At 49.6% G+C, this 15,857-nt stretch overlaps 2 protein-coding genes and 1 pseudogene across 2 annotated transcripts; 2 read left to right on the top strand and 1 right to left on the bottom strand.

Moving 5' to 3' along the window:
* Nucleotides 1-2,511: 2,511 nt before the first annotated feature.
* On the bottom strand, nucleotides 2,512-4,035 carry LOC125526938 (BSD domain-containing protein 1-like). Its single transcript, XM_048691534.1, has one exon. It carries the CDS (start codon nucleotides 4,033-4,035, stop codon nucleotides 2,695-2,697), a length of 1,341 nt encoding a protein of 446 aa, XP_048547491.1. The 3' UTR covers nucleotides 2,512-2,694.
* A 5,537-nt stretch (nucleotides 4,036-9,572) lies between these two features.
* LOC125526939 (BSD domain-containing protein 1-like) lies at nucleotides 9,573-11,176 on the top strand. Its single transcript, XM_048691535.1, has one exon. It carries the CDS (start codon nucleotides 9,653-9,655, stop codon nucleotides 10,991-10,993), a length of 1,341 nt encoding a protein of 446 aa, XP_048547492.1. The 5' UTR covers nucleotides 9,573-9,652; the 3' UTR covers nucleotides 10,994-11,176.
* A 2,563-nt stretch (nucleotides 11,177-13,739) lies between these two features.
* On the top strand, nucleotides 13,740-15,537 carry LOC125526940 (annotated as a pseudogene).
* The last annotated feature ends 320 nt before the right edge of the window (nucleotides 15,538-15,857 follow it).

Raw genomic sequence — 15,857 nt, forward strand, 5'->3', positions numbered from 1 at the left:
GGTTGGTGAAGGTGACGATCGTGGCCGAGAAGCCGAGCTCCACGAGCCGCCGCGCCAGCTCGGCCATTGGAATGAGGTGGCCGGCGCCGGGGCTGGCCAGAAGCACGACGTGCGGCCGCGGCGGCGCTTTGGGTGGCGCCGAGGCTGAGGCGGGGGCGGAGGCGGAGCCAGCAGTGTTGGTGAACGACTCCATCCGCGGTGAGAGTGAGAGATTCTAGCTGCTTGTCCTGTATAGAGAACTCGGGCCATCACCAATCAGCAGCAGTGTATGTAGTTAATGCATGCTTTGATGCTACTCCATCAGTTGACAAAATTGCTCGTCCGTAGTACTTTGCACATGGATGGTTCAGAAAACAAAACAGTGGGCACCGCCTGCTCCACGAACTTCATGTCTATACATCTACGGATAATGATTAGTCAGACCCCCTCTTCTAGCCGCTAAAACCTGCTCATTTCCGATTAGATGGTAAGTCCGATCGACTCCTTGACTTTTACTTGGAAAAAAGCTATGCATTGCAACGGAGGAAGAAAAAATGTCACACTCTGCTAACACAATAACCTTGACTCAAGATCTTAATAGATCCACGCATGCATCTCATCTATGTTGCCACTTGTCCTTCTTTACACCCTCGCTGATGGTGGTCTGAATGCTCACTCAATCATAACGCTTTTGAACGTTATCAATCCTAAGACGTCTCCTTCTCTTTCTTGGCATGAGACGACAAATCTACTTTTTTCTATAAGGTTTTGACGAGGCGTGCATCGGTTATATATGGTTTCTTTCGTCTCTAAGGTGCTCATTTTCAATCCGGATCGGCACTGATATGAAAGAAAGAAGAATCATGCTCTATTCATTAAGATTGCATCCTAAATATCATTTCTTAATTGCTAACAGGTAAATAACATCATGTCCAGATTCTACACATTTTTCTAATCAATTTTCATATATAATATGTTAAATTTAAAGTTAGGCTTAAAAGATGTGTATTTAAAAAAAGTTGATATGTACTACGAATTGATTAACCCAAATGTAAGGGGGTTTCCTGCAGAAGTAAAACTATGACTTAAAACTGGCCTGCGTGTTGATTATCAGGAGCATCGGGAGGTTATGCAAAAGTTAAAATCTGAGTTAAAACTGAACCGGGAGTTCATTACCAAACACATTAGGGAGTTTTTTGTAAAATAACATAACAGGCCAAGAATAATTATTTCCTTTTTATTAGTAGGTACTCTGCTTTGGTGTCAATGATATGTACATTGGAGCAAAGCTAGGTTGTTTTTAAGCCTCTCCAAGTTCTTTCTACTCCACATCATTCAGTTTGCTTCTTCAAGAGTGTTGGTTTTAAGCCTCTCCAAGTTCTTTCAACTCCACATCATTCAGTTTGCTTCTTCAAGAGTGTGTTCGGTTGGGGAACCAACTATAACGGAATGGAATGGTTCCATTCCAAAGGAACATGTTAGATTTCAATTCTGCTTTTGGTAGGTGCAAAAAAATAGAATGGGTTGGTTCCATTCCTGTGTTTGGTTGGCGAGATGTAATTAGAAGTGGAATATCCACAGCATACTATCTGCTAGAAATCGATATCATCTTTAGGAGAAAGGAACGCCGTTACGATCAAATGCAAGTCAAGTTTGTCTCTATGAGCTAAGGCAAATATGGTGCTTCAAACGAATGTATGACACTAGTTCAGCACATGCCAACAGATTTCACTATGTAACTTATCAAAAGGCGTCATACATCAAAACACAGATCATGAGACCAAACAATTTTCTTTTGCAGGGGATGGGATCAAAGAAGTTAATCCGCAATGTAATAAATGTTAGTACAATCGTACAGACGAGCTACGTCAGCATTTCCAAAGTGACATGCTGAAAACATGCCCTCTTTAGAAGAGGTTAGTAATAAACAGACCTCATAAAACTGTCCAGAAATGCAATTCCAATTAACATCTACTAGTGTATTAAAGATGTGGTGGAATATCTTAGAGAAAGAATACCATGACCTCTTCTATTACTGTTATCACACTAGATGAACTGAACTAGTCTTTGGCATTGTCAAGAACATAAGAAACAAGCTCTGGTTCTAAGAAGTTAAAAGTTACAGCTTACTCATGGCTGATTCACAAGGCTAAATTTATTTCAGCCTGAAGATGTTGATAGTTCTTTTCTTCCAAATAATGCAATTGAGCTGTCACAGTAGTCTCAACTCTAAGGCACTAATTTGTATCCACTGTTATTGGAGAAAGCTTGGCGTTTAATGCATGAAAGCATAGATCGGTGAGGGGAAATAACAACTTATGCAGTACAAAATCATGCACATTATTGACTACGAAAAGCCAAGAGGATACAAATCAATGAACCTAGGTAATGGTATATTAGTATGTCCTGAGTGAAAGGATGTCCTGAAAGAAAATTGTTCAAACGTTTGTTACAAATTTCTTTTGTAATCAACATCCATTAAATGAAATAATTGTCAAATGAAACAACATATTTACAGTAACACAAACATACTAGCAAATTGACGCATTGCCAAGTGCCACTTGATAACATCAAACTTGAGTTTACACACGTATCCATAATATAAGCATCGCAGCTAAACCAATGTTTATTGGTCACATGATAGTATCTTGCACAAATAATGGTATAAAAAATTTGTAGACAATACAATCGACACTACCATACCAGAATGGCTTTTCAGGCCTTATCATCATCATCATCCTCAATGTCCCAACTCAAATCCTCGTCGTCTTCCGCAACACTGAGCCTCTTACGTAGCTCCTCCTTTGGAGCAGAGCTTGAGCCATGAGCGCTCCCCTTCTTCTCTTCATGCTCCCCGAGATCCTCAATCTCGTCCCATTCGAGATCCTCCTCGGTCGCTGTTCGCTGTCTAGAAACCATGGAGTAGTCGCTATCCTTGCTTGAGTCACTTGTCTCATGCTTTGTCCCTTCTTTCGCTGCAGCATCGCCAGCGGTAGAATGTGGTTCCTCAGCAGCAGTTTTCTTGTCACTTGATTCTTCGACATTCAATTTGGATGCATCTTCCTTCTCCTCCTCCTTGTCCACTACAACCATAGAGCTACCGAAAACTTCCGGCTGCGGTAAATCGGCATTCTTCTGTTCCTTATCCAGAGCACCGGCCTCTTCAACTGCATTGACTCTGCCTTCTGCCTCCAGTTTCTCATTTTCTCTTTCCTGTACTTCAGGTTTCGGTTCTTCTTTGATCGGCGCTTGCTTGATCGCCTCCTCTTTTGCTGGCTCCTCCTCCTCGACCTCGTCATCCACCTCCCAGCTCAGATCCTCCTCTTCCTCCTGCGCGATGACCCGCTTGACGAGCTTGGCCCTGGCGTCCTCCTGCTGCTTGAGCTTGTGGACGCGGTAAAAGTACCTGGCCCAGAACACCTCGCCCTCCACGGTGTCGGGGACGAGCCTGTCCACCATCCCCTCCACGGCGTCGCTCTCGTAGCAGAGCGCCTCGATCTCGTCCTGCCTCTCCTGGAGGCTAAACCCCGCGCCCCAGGCCGCGAAGTCCTCGGCGTCCTCGGGATCGGCGGTGAAGGTGGCCGGATCCGACTGGAGCGCGCGGAGCTGCGCCTCGAAGCGGCTGTAGTACCTGAGGTGGCCCGAGGCGGGGCTGGGCTCGGAGTCGGCGTCGGAGGGCGCGGGCAGGGAGGCTGCGGAGGCGGCGGCGGTGGCGGCGACCTGGGCGATGGCGCCCTTGCCCTGGGCGACGATGTCGGCGAGGCCGTCGAGCGCGAGGGCCGAGGAGGGGAGGTCCCGGGCCGCCTGGGCGGCGGCCTCGCGGAGCGCGTCGGTCTCGCGGCGCAGGCCGGTGCTGAACTCGGCGAGGTCGCGGCGGTAGGCGTCGAGCACGGTCTCGGACTGGGAGGTGAGGGTCTTGAGCAGCCCGCCGAAGCCGCCCCACCCGCCCCCGTCGCCGGAGCCGGCGGGCGAGGAGGACCCCGCGGCGGCCTCCTCCGGCTCCGACGGCGGCGAGGCGGGGTCGGGCGCCGCGAGCGAGTTGAAGAGGAAATCCATGGCGGGCGGCGATTTGGATCCGGTTGGTCGGGGGGCCGTTGTCGTGGAATCGCGTGTGCTTTCTTCGTGGGGGAGTGGGGGTTGCTTTCGCTTGCGGGTGGGCCCGCGGGGAGGCGATGGTCCCACTTGCGGCTTGTGTGCGGTGCACGGGAGGGATGTCTTGGGCTGGCCTGCACGAATGTGGTTCCGTTTCGTGCATCGCAGGTTCTCCCGAATGGCACGCATGCACGTGCAGTTTCGGGCTTTCAAGTTTATACGAGCCTGCGAATCAACCTGTGGTTGAGTTGGTTAGGTGGACAGTGGTATCCTCATCCTGATGCTCGCATTATTTTTGGATTTATTTCAGGATTTCCGACGATGCGCTTTCAGTGGAAGGAGACGTTCCCGTTGACGACGAGGCGCCTATGGTGACTTCGTAAATCTCAAGATGATATGTCGGCTCAGTCTTTCGGAGATGCTCATAGAGGTAGGATGTGCGTGTGTGCGTTCATAGGGATGAGTGTATGCGCGTGTATATGAGCGCTTGTGTCTGTACTGATGCTCAAAAAAAAAGTTTATACGAACCTACACATTTCATCGAAGAACAATAATGAAAAGTTTGAGACCAAAACACTTGAACGTGTCCAATGGGATGAGATAAGAGCATCTCTAGCGGATCCGATATTACTGCCGTCCTGCAAATTTCGTTTACAGTATCCGCAAACAAAATTTGCGGGACGACGGACAGATCGGCAGAATAGATCATGCAAATTTGGTATTTTTCTTACTTGATTTGAAACATCTAATTCACGCTATAGACATCATTGTAGTTCCACAAGCATAGTTGATCACATACAAAGCAAATTAAACTACTAGATAGATAGTTTCGCACGTAGCACGTCATTTGGTAGATAGTTCAAACTTAAACTGCTAGACTAGATATAAAACTTAAACGACTAGTTGGATCACCAGAGTTCTACTTATCTTCATCCTCGCCATCATCAGAGCCGGAGCCGGACTTGCCCGTGCTGAGGTGATGCTCCATGAGGGAGTTGTAGAGCACCTGCGCGAGCTCCTACTCCTTTCGGAGTGCCGGCAGTCGCGCCGCTACGGCTTCGTCCCCAGTGGCGGCCGCCTCCCTTGACTCGAACCAAGCATGCTCTGTCGCTTGGCGGTGTTGCACCGCCGGATCAAAGATGCGGTGCAAGCAGTCAAAGTTCACCCATGTGCATGCTTCGGCGTTGCGGGACCGCGCGTCGCGGCAGCGCGCCTGCTCCTTGCGCCATTCTGGTACCGGAGGGCAGAGGGAGGAGCTCCCGGACCCCTCGTCGTGGTCGCGCTTGTGAGGTGGCCTGCCTCCTCGGCCGCCGACCCCCTCGGCCACCCCGGCCGACACCCACCGTTGACATGTTCGACAAGTTCGAGCGGGTAAATGCGCCGGAAATCGAGGCTGAAGTTCGCGTAATTTCTCACTGAATGAAAAGGAAACACGGTGAATGGGAATTGGGGAAAAGCCGGATGCGAATCCTAAATCGACCCAGAGCTGGCATATATACCGGTATCACTGGCGGTTTACGGGCCTCCCATAAATGTTTTATGGACCAGATCCTCTTTGGCGGACCTGCTCGGGCCAAAATTTTAGGCTGTCCCGTAAACCCGTCGAAAAAACGCATCTCGACGAGGTTATACAGGATCAACTAGAGATGCTCTAAGTCGTGGATCAAGGAGGTTCAAATCCCGGACTCCACCGACACTAGGGCTCCCGCCCCCTTTTACGTGTTTTTTCTAAGCTTGATTAGAGCATGTATCTTGCTCAGAAGGACGAGGTGGCGACGGCTCTTTGAAGACATGATAGGTTTATTCGAGAGTCACTAACAGCGCCAATATGTCACCTTCTGACTGTCATTGGTGCTATAGTCATCGAATGCGCAGGGAGGTGTTTGCATTTTGGTGTTGTCTCAACTGGATCACGCAACTCGGTTCATTCATCTTTCAAGGGAAATCAATCCCTAAACGATATCTAGGTATTGGTTTGCATTCTGGTGCACTTAGTCAGTGGTGCATTACTCCACGTTACGACTAGGGTGAGCAATGACTACATACCATAATACTAACAAGCTCTGATGTTCTAGCGAGATGGTATATATAGGAGTTTGGAAATTTTACATCTCCTATAGCTACTGTGTTTTGTGGAGACTGACAAAGAATATGATATACTTTTATATAATTGGGCGATGCTTTGCGCAACTTAGATCATATCGCGTCTCCGGTCGCACGTTGAGTGATTATCAAGATTGTTAAGTTCACGTAGAAGCATAAGTATGGCCGTTTTTTGAGTATCCCTCCTCCGGGATATTGACATGTAAGGATACGTGCAGTTCTATCGGAGGACGATTGACTTTTTGCTGAATCGAAATGTAGAGCAGTCGTATGGATACACACGCTACTAGTTTAATGAGGGAGGGTCTTTGATCCGGCGTATTGGAAGGAGATGCCGTGAAGTGGAAGGAACTTCAGAACACAGTACACATACCACCTTTCTGTACACCAACCCTCTATCATAGATGAGCTCCTTATCTGTACTCTCGCTTTAAGAATGGAGAAGGTAAATTCATTACCACATGGTTTTTTGTTAGTATCTGGTGATGTTTTTGTACCCAGCGGTAAGATACTTTATCCGTGGTGCCCGCACCAATAACAGCGGTAGTACCGGCTGTGGGTCCTAGCCGTAAAGTAAACTTATTAATAAAAATTATCCGAAATAAAAGCCTATCAAATGACATGAGCGGTACCAACCTTTAATTATGATTTTTTTACGGGGAACTTTTCGCATGAGGATCCTTGCGCGTAGTTCTGAGGAAGAGGTCGCCTATCTCCGTGTCGGATTGTTGCGGCAGCTATGCAGCGGCAGTAGAAGCAGTCAGTACGGGAGGGACGCTCGAGGCTCACCTGCGCACGGCTGTGAGGTGGTAGCGCACTATCTCTCTCAAACAACAACAGGGCGCAGCCCACCACCTTATAAGGCGACGCCCAACCGGTCATGAGGACGCGCAGGAAGAGAGAGGATTGGCGTCACCTCCTCCAATTACCCGCAACCCAGTGTTCATCCCTGCGATACTACCGCTCTCGAGCGGTACTACCGCTTCTACTGCCGCTGCAGTGCCGCACAATCCGACACGAGAGGCGACCCCCTCGAGTCGACGCGGTAGGAGCCTGGTACCGCAGCAGTACTACGGCTGAGGACCCACAGGCGGTACTACCGCTGGGCACCACGGTACTACCGCTGGGACCAAATCATACTCATAAAAAAGGGAATGAAACCTCCATCAAAGCGGGAAGGCTCATAGGGTGTGAAAAGGATGTGTACGTGTTGATTCCACCCTAGCCTTACCAAAGCGGACCCCCTCTTAATAGTACGGCTTTCCTACGACTCAAATCCACGGAAAAGAAACGTAGATAAACGCCGTCTTCAATAGTCTTCGAGGGGGACAAAAAAACCCATCTTGTGTCTAGTGATGAAACATCTGAAATACTCAAGGCACATGATTAGTCCGCAAAAGCATTGTCATCAATCACCAAAACACCTTAGGGATAAATATGCCCTTACACCGAGCAAACTTTATTGTAGTAGACAGTCATAAGTCGTCGTGGTAAGGCACCACATGACTAATGCACCAGAGCAACAACCATTGTTGATGAATGAATGAAGATTGCGGATCCATTGAAGACAAACACCAAAGAAACACCTCCAGACGCCATTCGATGACTAAGCACACCGTCGGGATGGGGGTTAGACGAAAAGAACCTTATCATGTCTTCAAAGAGCCGTCGCCACCTCGTCCTTCTGAGCAAGATACATGCTCTAATCAAGCTTAGAAAAAACACGTAAAAGGGGGCGGGAGCCCTAGTGTCGGTGGAGTCCGGGATTTGAACCTCCTTGATCCACGACTTAGAGCATCTCTAGTTGATCCTGTATAACCTCGTCGAGATGCGTTTTTTCGACGGGTTTACGGGACAGCCTAAAATTTTGGCCCGAGCAGGTCCGCCAAAGAGGATCTGGTCCATAAAACATTTATGGGAGGCCCGTAAACCGCCAGTGATACCGGTATATATGCCAGCTCTGGGTCGATTTAGGATTCGCATCCGGCTTTTCCCCAATTCCCATTCACCGTGTTTCCTTTTCATTCAGTGAGAAATTACGCGAACTTCAGCCTCGATTTCCGGCGCATTTACCCGCTCGAACTTGTCGAACATGTCAACGGTGGGTGTCGGCCGGGGTGGCCGAGGGGGTCGGCGGCCGAGGAGGCAGGCCACCTCACAAGCGCGACCACGACGAGGGGTCCGGGAGCTCCTCCCTCTGCCCTCCGGTACCAGAATGGCGCAAGGAGCAGGCGCGCTGCCGCGACGCGCGGTCCCGCAACGCCGAAGCATGCACATGGGTGAACTTTGACTGCTTGCACCGCATCTTTGATCCGGCGGTGCAACACCGCCAAGCGACAGAGCATGCTTGGTTCGAGTCAAGGGAGGCGGCCGCCACTGGGGACGAAGCCGTAGCGGCGCGACTGCCGGCACTCCGAAAGGAGTAGGAGCTCGCGCAGGTGCTCTACAACTCCCTCATGGAGCATCACCTCAGCACGGGCAAGTCCGGCTCCGGCTCTGATGATGGCGAGGATGAAGATAAGTAGAACTCTGGTGATCCAACTAGTCGTTTAAGTTTTATATCTAGTCTAGCAGTTTAAGTTTGAACTATCTACCAAATGACGTGCTACGTGCGAAACTATCTATCTAGTAGTTTAATTTGCTTTGTATGTGATCAACTATGCTTGTGGAACTACAATGATGTCTATAGCGTGAATTAGATGTTTCAAATCAAGTAAGAAAAATACCAAATTTGCATGATCTATTCTGCCGATCTGTCCGTCGTCCCGCAAATTTTGTTTGCGGATACTGTAAACGAAATTTGCAGGACGGCAGTAATATCGGATCCGCTAGAGATGCTCTTATCTCATCCCATTGGACACGTTCAAGTGTTTTGGTCTCAAACTTTTCATTATTGTTCTTCGATGAAATGTGTAGGTTCGTATAAACTTTTTTTTTGAGCATCAGTACAGACACAAGCGCTCATATACACGCGCATACACTCATCCCTATGAACGCACACACGCACACTACCTCTATGAGCATCTCCGAGAAGACTGAGCCGACATATCATCTTGAGATTTACGAAGTCACCATAGGCGCCTCGTCGTCGACGGGAACGTCTCTCCCACTGAAAGCGCATCGTCGGAAATCCTGAAATAAATCCAGGAATAATGCGAGCATCAGGATGAGGATACCACTGTCCACCTAACCAACTCAACCACAGGTTGATTCGCAGGCTCGTATAAACTTGAAAGCCCGAAACTGCACGTGCATGCGTGCCATTCGGGAGAACCTGCGATGCACGAAACGGAACCACATTCGTGCAGGCCAGCCCAAGACATCCCTCCCGTGCACCGCACACAAGCCGCAAGTGGGACCATCGCCTCCCCGCGGGCCCACCCGCAAGCGAAAGCAACCCCCACTCCCCCACGAAGAAAGCACACGCGATTCCACGACAACGGCCCCCCGACCAACCGGATCCAAATCGCCGCCCGCCATGGATTTCCTCTTCAACTCGCTCGCGGCGCCCGACCCCGCCTCGCCGCCGTCGGAGCCGGAGGAGGCCGCCGCGGGGTCCTCCTCGCCCGCCGGCTCCGGCGACGGGGGCGGGTGGGGCGGCTTCGGCGGGCTGCTCAAGACCCTCACCTCCCAGTCCGAGACCGTGCTCGACGCCTACCGCCGCGACCTCGCCGAGTTCAGCACCGGCCTGCGCCGCGAGACCGACGCGCTCCGCGAGGCCGCCGCCCAGGCGGCCCGGGACCTCCCCTCCTCGGCCCTCGCGCTCGACGGCCTCGCCGACATCGTCGCCCAGGGCAAGGGCGCCATCGCCCAGGTCGCCGCCACCGCCGCCGCCTCCGCAGCCTCCCTGCCCGCGCCCTCCGACGCCGACTCCGAGCCCAGCCCCGCCTCGGGCCACCTCAGGTACTACAGCCGCTTCGAGGCGCAGCTCCGCGCGCTCCAGTCGGATCCGGCCACCTTCACCGCCGATCCCGAGGACGCCGAGGACTTCGCGGCCTGGGGCGCGGGGTTTAGCCTCCAGGAGAGGCAGGACGAGATCGAGGCGCTCTGCTACGAGAGCGACGCCGTGGAGGGGATGGTGGACAGGCTCGTCCCCGACACCGTGGAGGGCGAGGTGTTCTGGGCCAGGTACTTTTACCGCGTCCACAAGCTCAAGCAGCAGGAGGACGCCAGGGCCAAGCTCGTCAAGCGGGTCATCGCGCAGGAGGAAGAGGAGGATCTGAGCTGGGAGGTGGATGACGAGGTCGAGGAGGAGGAGCCAGCAAAAGAGGAGGCGATCAAGCAAGCGCCGATCAAAGAAGAACCGAAACCTGAAGTACAGGAAAGAGAAAATGAGAAACTGGAGGCAGAAGGCAGAGTCAATGCAGTTGAAGAGGCCGGTGCTCTGGATAAGGAACAGAAGAATGCCGATTTACCGCAGCCGGAAGTTTTCGGTAGCTCTATGGTTGTAGTGGACAAGGAGGAGGAGAAGGAAGATGCATCCAAATTGAATGTCGAAGAATCAAGTGACAAGAAAACTGCTGCTGAGGAACCACATTCTACCGCTGGCGATGCTGCAGCGAAAGAAGGGACAAAGCATGAGACAAGTGACTCAAGCAAGGATAGCGACTACTCCATGGTTTCTAGACAGCGAACAGCGACCGAGGAGGATCTCGAATGGGACGAGATTGAGGATCTCGGGGAGCATGAAGAGAAGAAGGGGAGCGCTCATGGCTCAAGCTCTGCTCCAAAGGAGGAGCTACGTAAGAGGCTCAGTGTTGCGGAAGACGACGAGGATTTGAGTTGGGACATTGAGGATGATGATGATGATAAGGCCTGAAAAGCCATTCTGGTATGGTAGTGTCGATTGTATTGTCTACAAATTTTTTATACCATTATTTGTGCAAGATACTATCATGTGACCAATAAACATTGGTTTAGCTGCGATGCTTATATTATGGATACGTGTGTAAACTCAAGTTTGATGTTATCAAGTGGCACTTGGCAATGCGTCAATTTGCTAGTATGTTTGTGTTACTGTAAATATGTTGTTTCATTTGACAATTATTTCATTTAATGGATGTTGATTACAAAAGAAATTTGTAACAAACGTTTGAACAATTTTCTTTCAGGACATCCTTTCACTCAGGACATACTAATATACCATTACCTAGGTTCATTGATTTGTATCCTCTTGGCTTTTCGTAGTCAATAATGTGCATGATTTTGTACTGCATAAGTTGTTATTTCCCCTCACCGATCTATGCTTTCATGCATTAAACGCCAAGCTTTCTCCAATAACAGTGGATACAAATTAGTGCCTTAGAGTTGAGACTACTGTGACAGCTCAATTGCATTATTTGGAAGAAAAGAACTATCAACATCTTCAGGCTGAAATAAATTTAGCCTTGTGAATCAGCCATGAGTAAGCTGTAACTTTTAACTTCTTAGAACCAGAGCTTGTTTCTTATGTTCTTGACAATGCCAAAGACTAGTTCAGTTCATCTAGTGTGATAACAGTAATAGAAGAGGTCATGGTATTCTTTCTCTAAGATATTCCACCACATCTTTAATACACTAGTAGATGTTAATTGGAATTGCATTTCTGGACAGTTTTATGAGGTCTGTTTATTACTAACCTCTTCTAAAGAGGGCATGTTTTCAGCATGTCACTTTGGAAATGCTGACGTAGCTCGTCTGTACGATTGTACTAACATTTATTACATTGCGGATTAACTTCTTTGATCCCATCCCCTGCAAAAGAAAATTGTTTGGTCTCATGATCTGTGTTTTGATGTATGACGCCTTTTGATAAGTTACATAGTGAAATCTGTTGGCATGTGCTGAACTAGTGTCATACATTCGTTTGAAGCACCATATTTGCCTTAGCTCATAGAGACAAACTTGACTTGCATTTGATCGTAACGGCGTTCCTTTCTCCTAAAGATGATATCGATTTCTAGCAGATAGTATGCTGTGGATATTCCACTTCTAATTACATCTCGCCAACCAAACACAGGAATGGAACCAACCCATTCTATTTTTTTGCACCTACCAAAAGCAGAATTGAAATCTAACATGTCTTATTGCACACCGTTCGGTCGTGCAAGTGAAAGGCAATTATGATGATATATGATGGACTGACTGAGATGAGAAAAGCTGGTATGAACTCGACCTCTTTTGTTTTTGTAAATATGATGAGTCCCTCGTTCTTGATTCAGCTTATTATGAATAAACATGTTTGCAATGACAATTAGAGATCGTAGTTGCTTGTGCCATGCTTGATTAGCTATGAGTTATAATGATTTACCTTGTGTGCCAACATGCTATTGAGATGGTTATGATGTGGTATGATGGGGTGGTATCCTCCTTTGAATGATTTAAGTGACTTGACTTGGCACATGTTCACGCATGTAGTTGAAACAAATCAACATAGCCTTCACGATATTTATGTTCATGGTGGATTATATCCTACTCATGCTTGCATCCAATGTTTATATAATTTTAATGCACACTTGAAGAAGCAAACTGAATGATGTGGAGTTGAAAGAACTTGGAGAGGCTTAAAACCAACACTCTTGAAGAAGCAAACTGAATGATGTGGAGTAGAAAGAACTTGGAGAGGCTTAAAAACAACCTAGCTTTGCTCCAATGTACATATCATTGACACCAAAGCAGAGTACCTACTAATAAAAAGGAAATAATTATTCTTGGCCTGTTATGTTATTTTACAAAAAACTCCCTAATGTGTTTGGTAATGAACTCCCGGTTCAGTTTTAACTCAGATTTTAACTTTTGCATAACCTCCCGATGCTCCTGATAATCAACACGCAGGCCAGTTTTAAGTCATAGTTTTACTTCTGCAGGAAACCCCCTTACATTTGGGTTAATCAATTCGTAGTACATATCAACTTTTTTTAAATACACATCTTTTAAGCCTAACTTTAAATTTAACATATTATATATGAAAATTGATTAGAAAAATGTGTAGAATCTGGACATGATGTTATTTACCTGTTAGCAATTAAGAAATGATATTTAGGATGCAATCTTAATGAATAGAGCATGATTCTTCTTTCTTTCATATCAGTGCCGATCCGGATTGAAAATGAGCACCTTAGAGACGAAAGAAACCATATATAACCGATGCACGCCTCGTCAAAACCTTATAGAAAAAAGTAGATTTGTCGTCTCATGCCAAGAAAGAGAAGGAGACGTCTTAGGATTGATAACGTTCAAAAGCGTTATGATTGAGTGAGCATTCAGACCACCATCAGCGAGGGTGTAAAGAAGGACAAGTGGCAACATAGATGAGATGCATGCGTGGATCTATTAAGATCTTGAGTCAAGGTTATTGTGTTAGCAGAGTGTGACATTTTTTCTTCCTCCGTTGCAATGCATAGCTTTTTTCCAAGTAAAAGTCAAGGAGTCGATCGGACTTACCATCTAATCGGAAATGAGCAGGTTTTAGCGGCTAGAAGAGGGGGTCTGACTAATCATTATCCGTAGATGTATAGACATGAAGTTCGTGGAGCAGGCGGTGCCCACTGTTTTGTTTTCTGAACCATCCATGTGCAAAGTACTACGGACGAGCAATTTTGTCAACTGATGGAGTAGCATCAAAGCATGCATTAACTACATACACTGCTGCTGATTGGTGATGGCCCGAGTTCTCTATACAGGACAAGCAGCTAGAATCTCTCACTCTCACCGCGGATGGAGTCGTTCACCAACACTGCTGGCTCCGCCTCCGCCCCCGCCTCAGCCTCGGCGCCACCCAAAGCGCCGCCGCGGCCGCACGTCGTGCTTCTGGCCAGCCCCGGCGCCGGCCACCTCATTCCAATGGCCGAGCTGGCGCGGCGGCTCGTGGAGCTCGGCTTCTCGGCCACGATCGTCACCTTCACCAACCTCTCCGCCCCAGTAGATGCAGACCGGCTCACCCCGTGCCTCCGGCCTCCGTCGCCGTCGCCGCGCTCCCCGCCGTCCAGATGGACGACCTCCCCGCCAACGTCCACGAGGGCAGAGTGCTCGCGGAGCTCGCCCGCCGCTCCCTCCCCAACATCCGCGCCCTCCTTCGCTCCGTCTACTCCACCACCCTGCTCGCCGCAGTCGTGCCGGACTTCCTCTGCCCCATGGCGCTGCCCATCGCCGCCGAGCTCGGCGTCCCCGGCTACCTCTTCTTCCCCAGCAACCTGGCCATGGTCGCCCTCACGCGCCACATCGTCGAGCTCCACGACGGCGCCGCTCCGGGCGAGTACCGCGACGTTGCGGTGCCTCTCGAGCTTCCCGGCGGCGTGTCGCTGTGCGGCGCCGACATGCCGGACGCGTTCCGCGCCAGTTTCACGAACCCGCGTTACGCGAAACTTGTCGAGCTGGTCCGGAGCTATCGCCTCGCCGATGGCATACTGGTGAACACGTTCTACGAGATGGAACTTGGCACCGCGGAAGCCTTCAAGCGGCTGGCGGCACCAGAGCAAGCTGCGGGCGAGGTCTTCTTCCCGCCGGTGTTCCCGGTGGGGCCATTTGTCCGGCGGCCAGACCCCGAGGAAGCCGCCGCGGGCGCGTCGTCGCCATGCTTGGAGTGGCTTGATCGTCAGCCGGTCGGCTCCGTGGTGTACGTCGCCTTCGGGAGCGGCGGAGCACTTTCTGTGGAGCAGACGGCCGAGCTCGCGGCCGGGCTGGAGGCGAGCGGCCAAAGGTTTCTTTGGGTCGTGCGGATGCCAAGCACCGACGGCGGCCATTGCGGCGCCGGTGGCGACGATCCGTTGGCGTGGCTCCCAGAGGGCTTCTTGGCGAGGACAAGTGGCAGGGGCCTAGCCGTGGCGGCGTGGGCGCCTCAGGTGCGCGTGCTGTCCCACCCCGCGACCGCCGCCTTCGTGTCGCACTGCGGGTGGAACTCGACGCTGGAGAGCGTGGGGTGCGGTGTGCCGATGCTCGCGTGGCCGCTGTACGCGGAGCAGGGGATGAACGCCGTTATCCTGGAAAGAGAAGCTCGGGGTGGCGCTGCGGGTGCCGGCGGCACGAGAGGACGATCGATGCTTGGTGACGCGCCACGAGATTGCCACCGCCGTGAAGGAACTCGTGGAGGAGGGCCAAAAGTTGCGGCGCCGGGCCGAGAGCCTGCAGAAAGCGGCAGCAGGTGCGTGGTCACCAGAGGGGCCGTCGCGCCGGGCGCTCGAGGAGGTCGCCGTCAAGTTGAAGGTGGCGCTTGGCATAGAGAGTGGATCCTCTGACATGAAGAAAGAAAGTCATCTAAACTACAGTGTAAACTAGTGTAAAACAGAGAAGAAAAGTCACGGATACTTTAGCAAACATTGTATTATCTACTTAAATAGATAATGTACACAATTACTGTTAATATAAATAAATTTAAAATTAATTTTATTGCATCATAATTTTGTTTGTATGTAATTTTTGTAAATGTATAGTAGATTTGTAATTTGCAAATTAATTCAAGTCATTTTAGTCTTAATCATATGAAAGTGAAGGAGGAAAGTTAGGAAATTGTAGCTTAGGTGACTTCCCTCCTTCAAGTTAGAGGATCCACCTCCAACAATTGCATGAGTGAATAGTATAAAACCATCACATTTGCGTCATGCATTTTATTTTGAAAATTGCTAGATGTACGTCGCCTGAATTTTGAATTTGGGTCAGTTAATTTCTTAATCATTGATTCTTGCTCTGAGATGTGTGCTGTGATTTTT

This window comes from Triticum urartu, unplaced genomic scaffold, assembly GCF_003073215.2.
Source record: "Triticum urartu cultivar G1812 unplaced genomic scaffold, Tu2.1 TuUngrouped_contig_2371, whole genome shotgun sequence".
NCBI classification, from domain to species: Eukaryota; Viridiplantae; Streptophyta; class Magnoliopsida; order Poales; family Poaceae; genus Triticum; species Triticum urartu.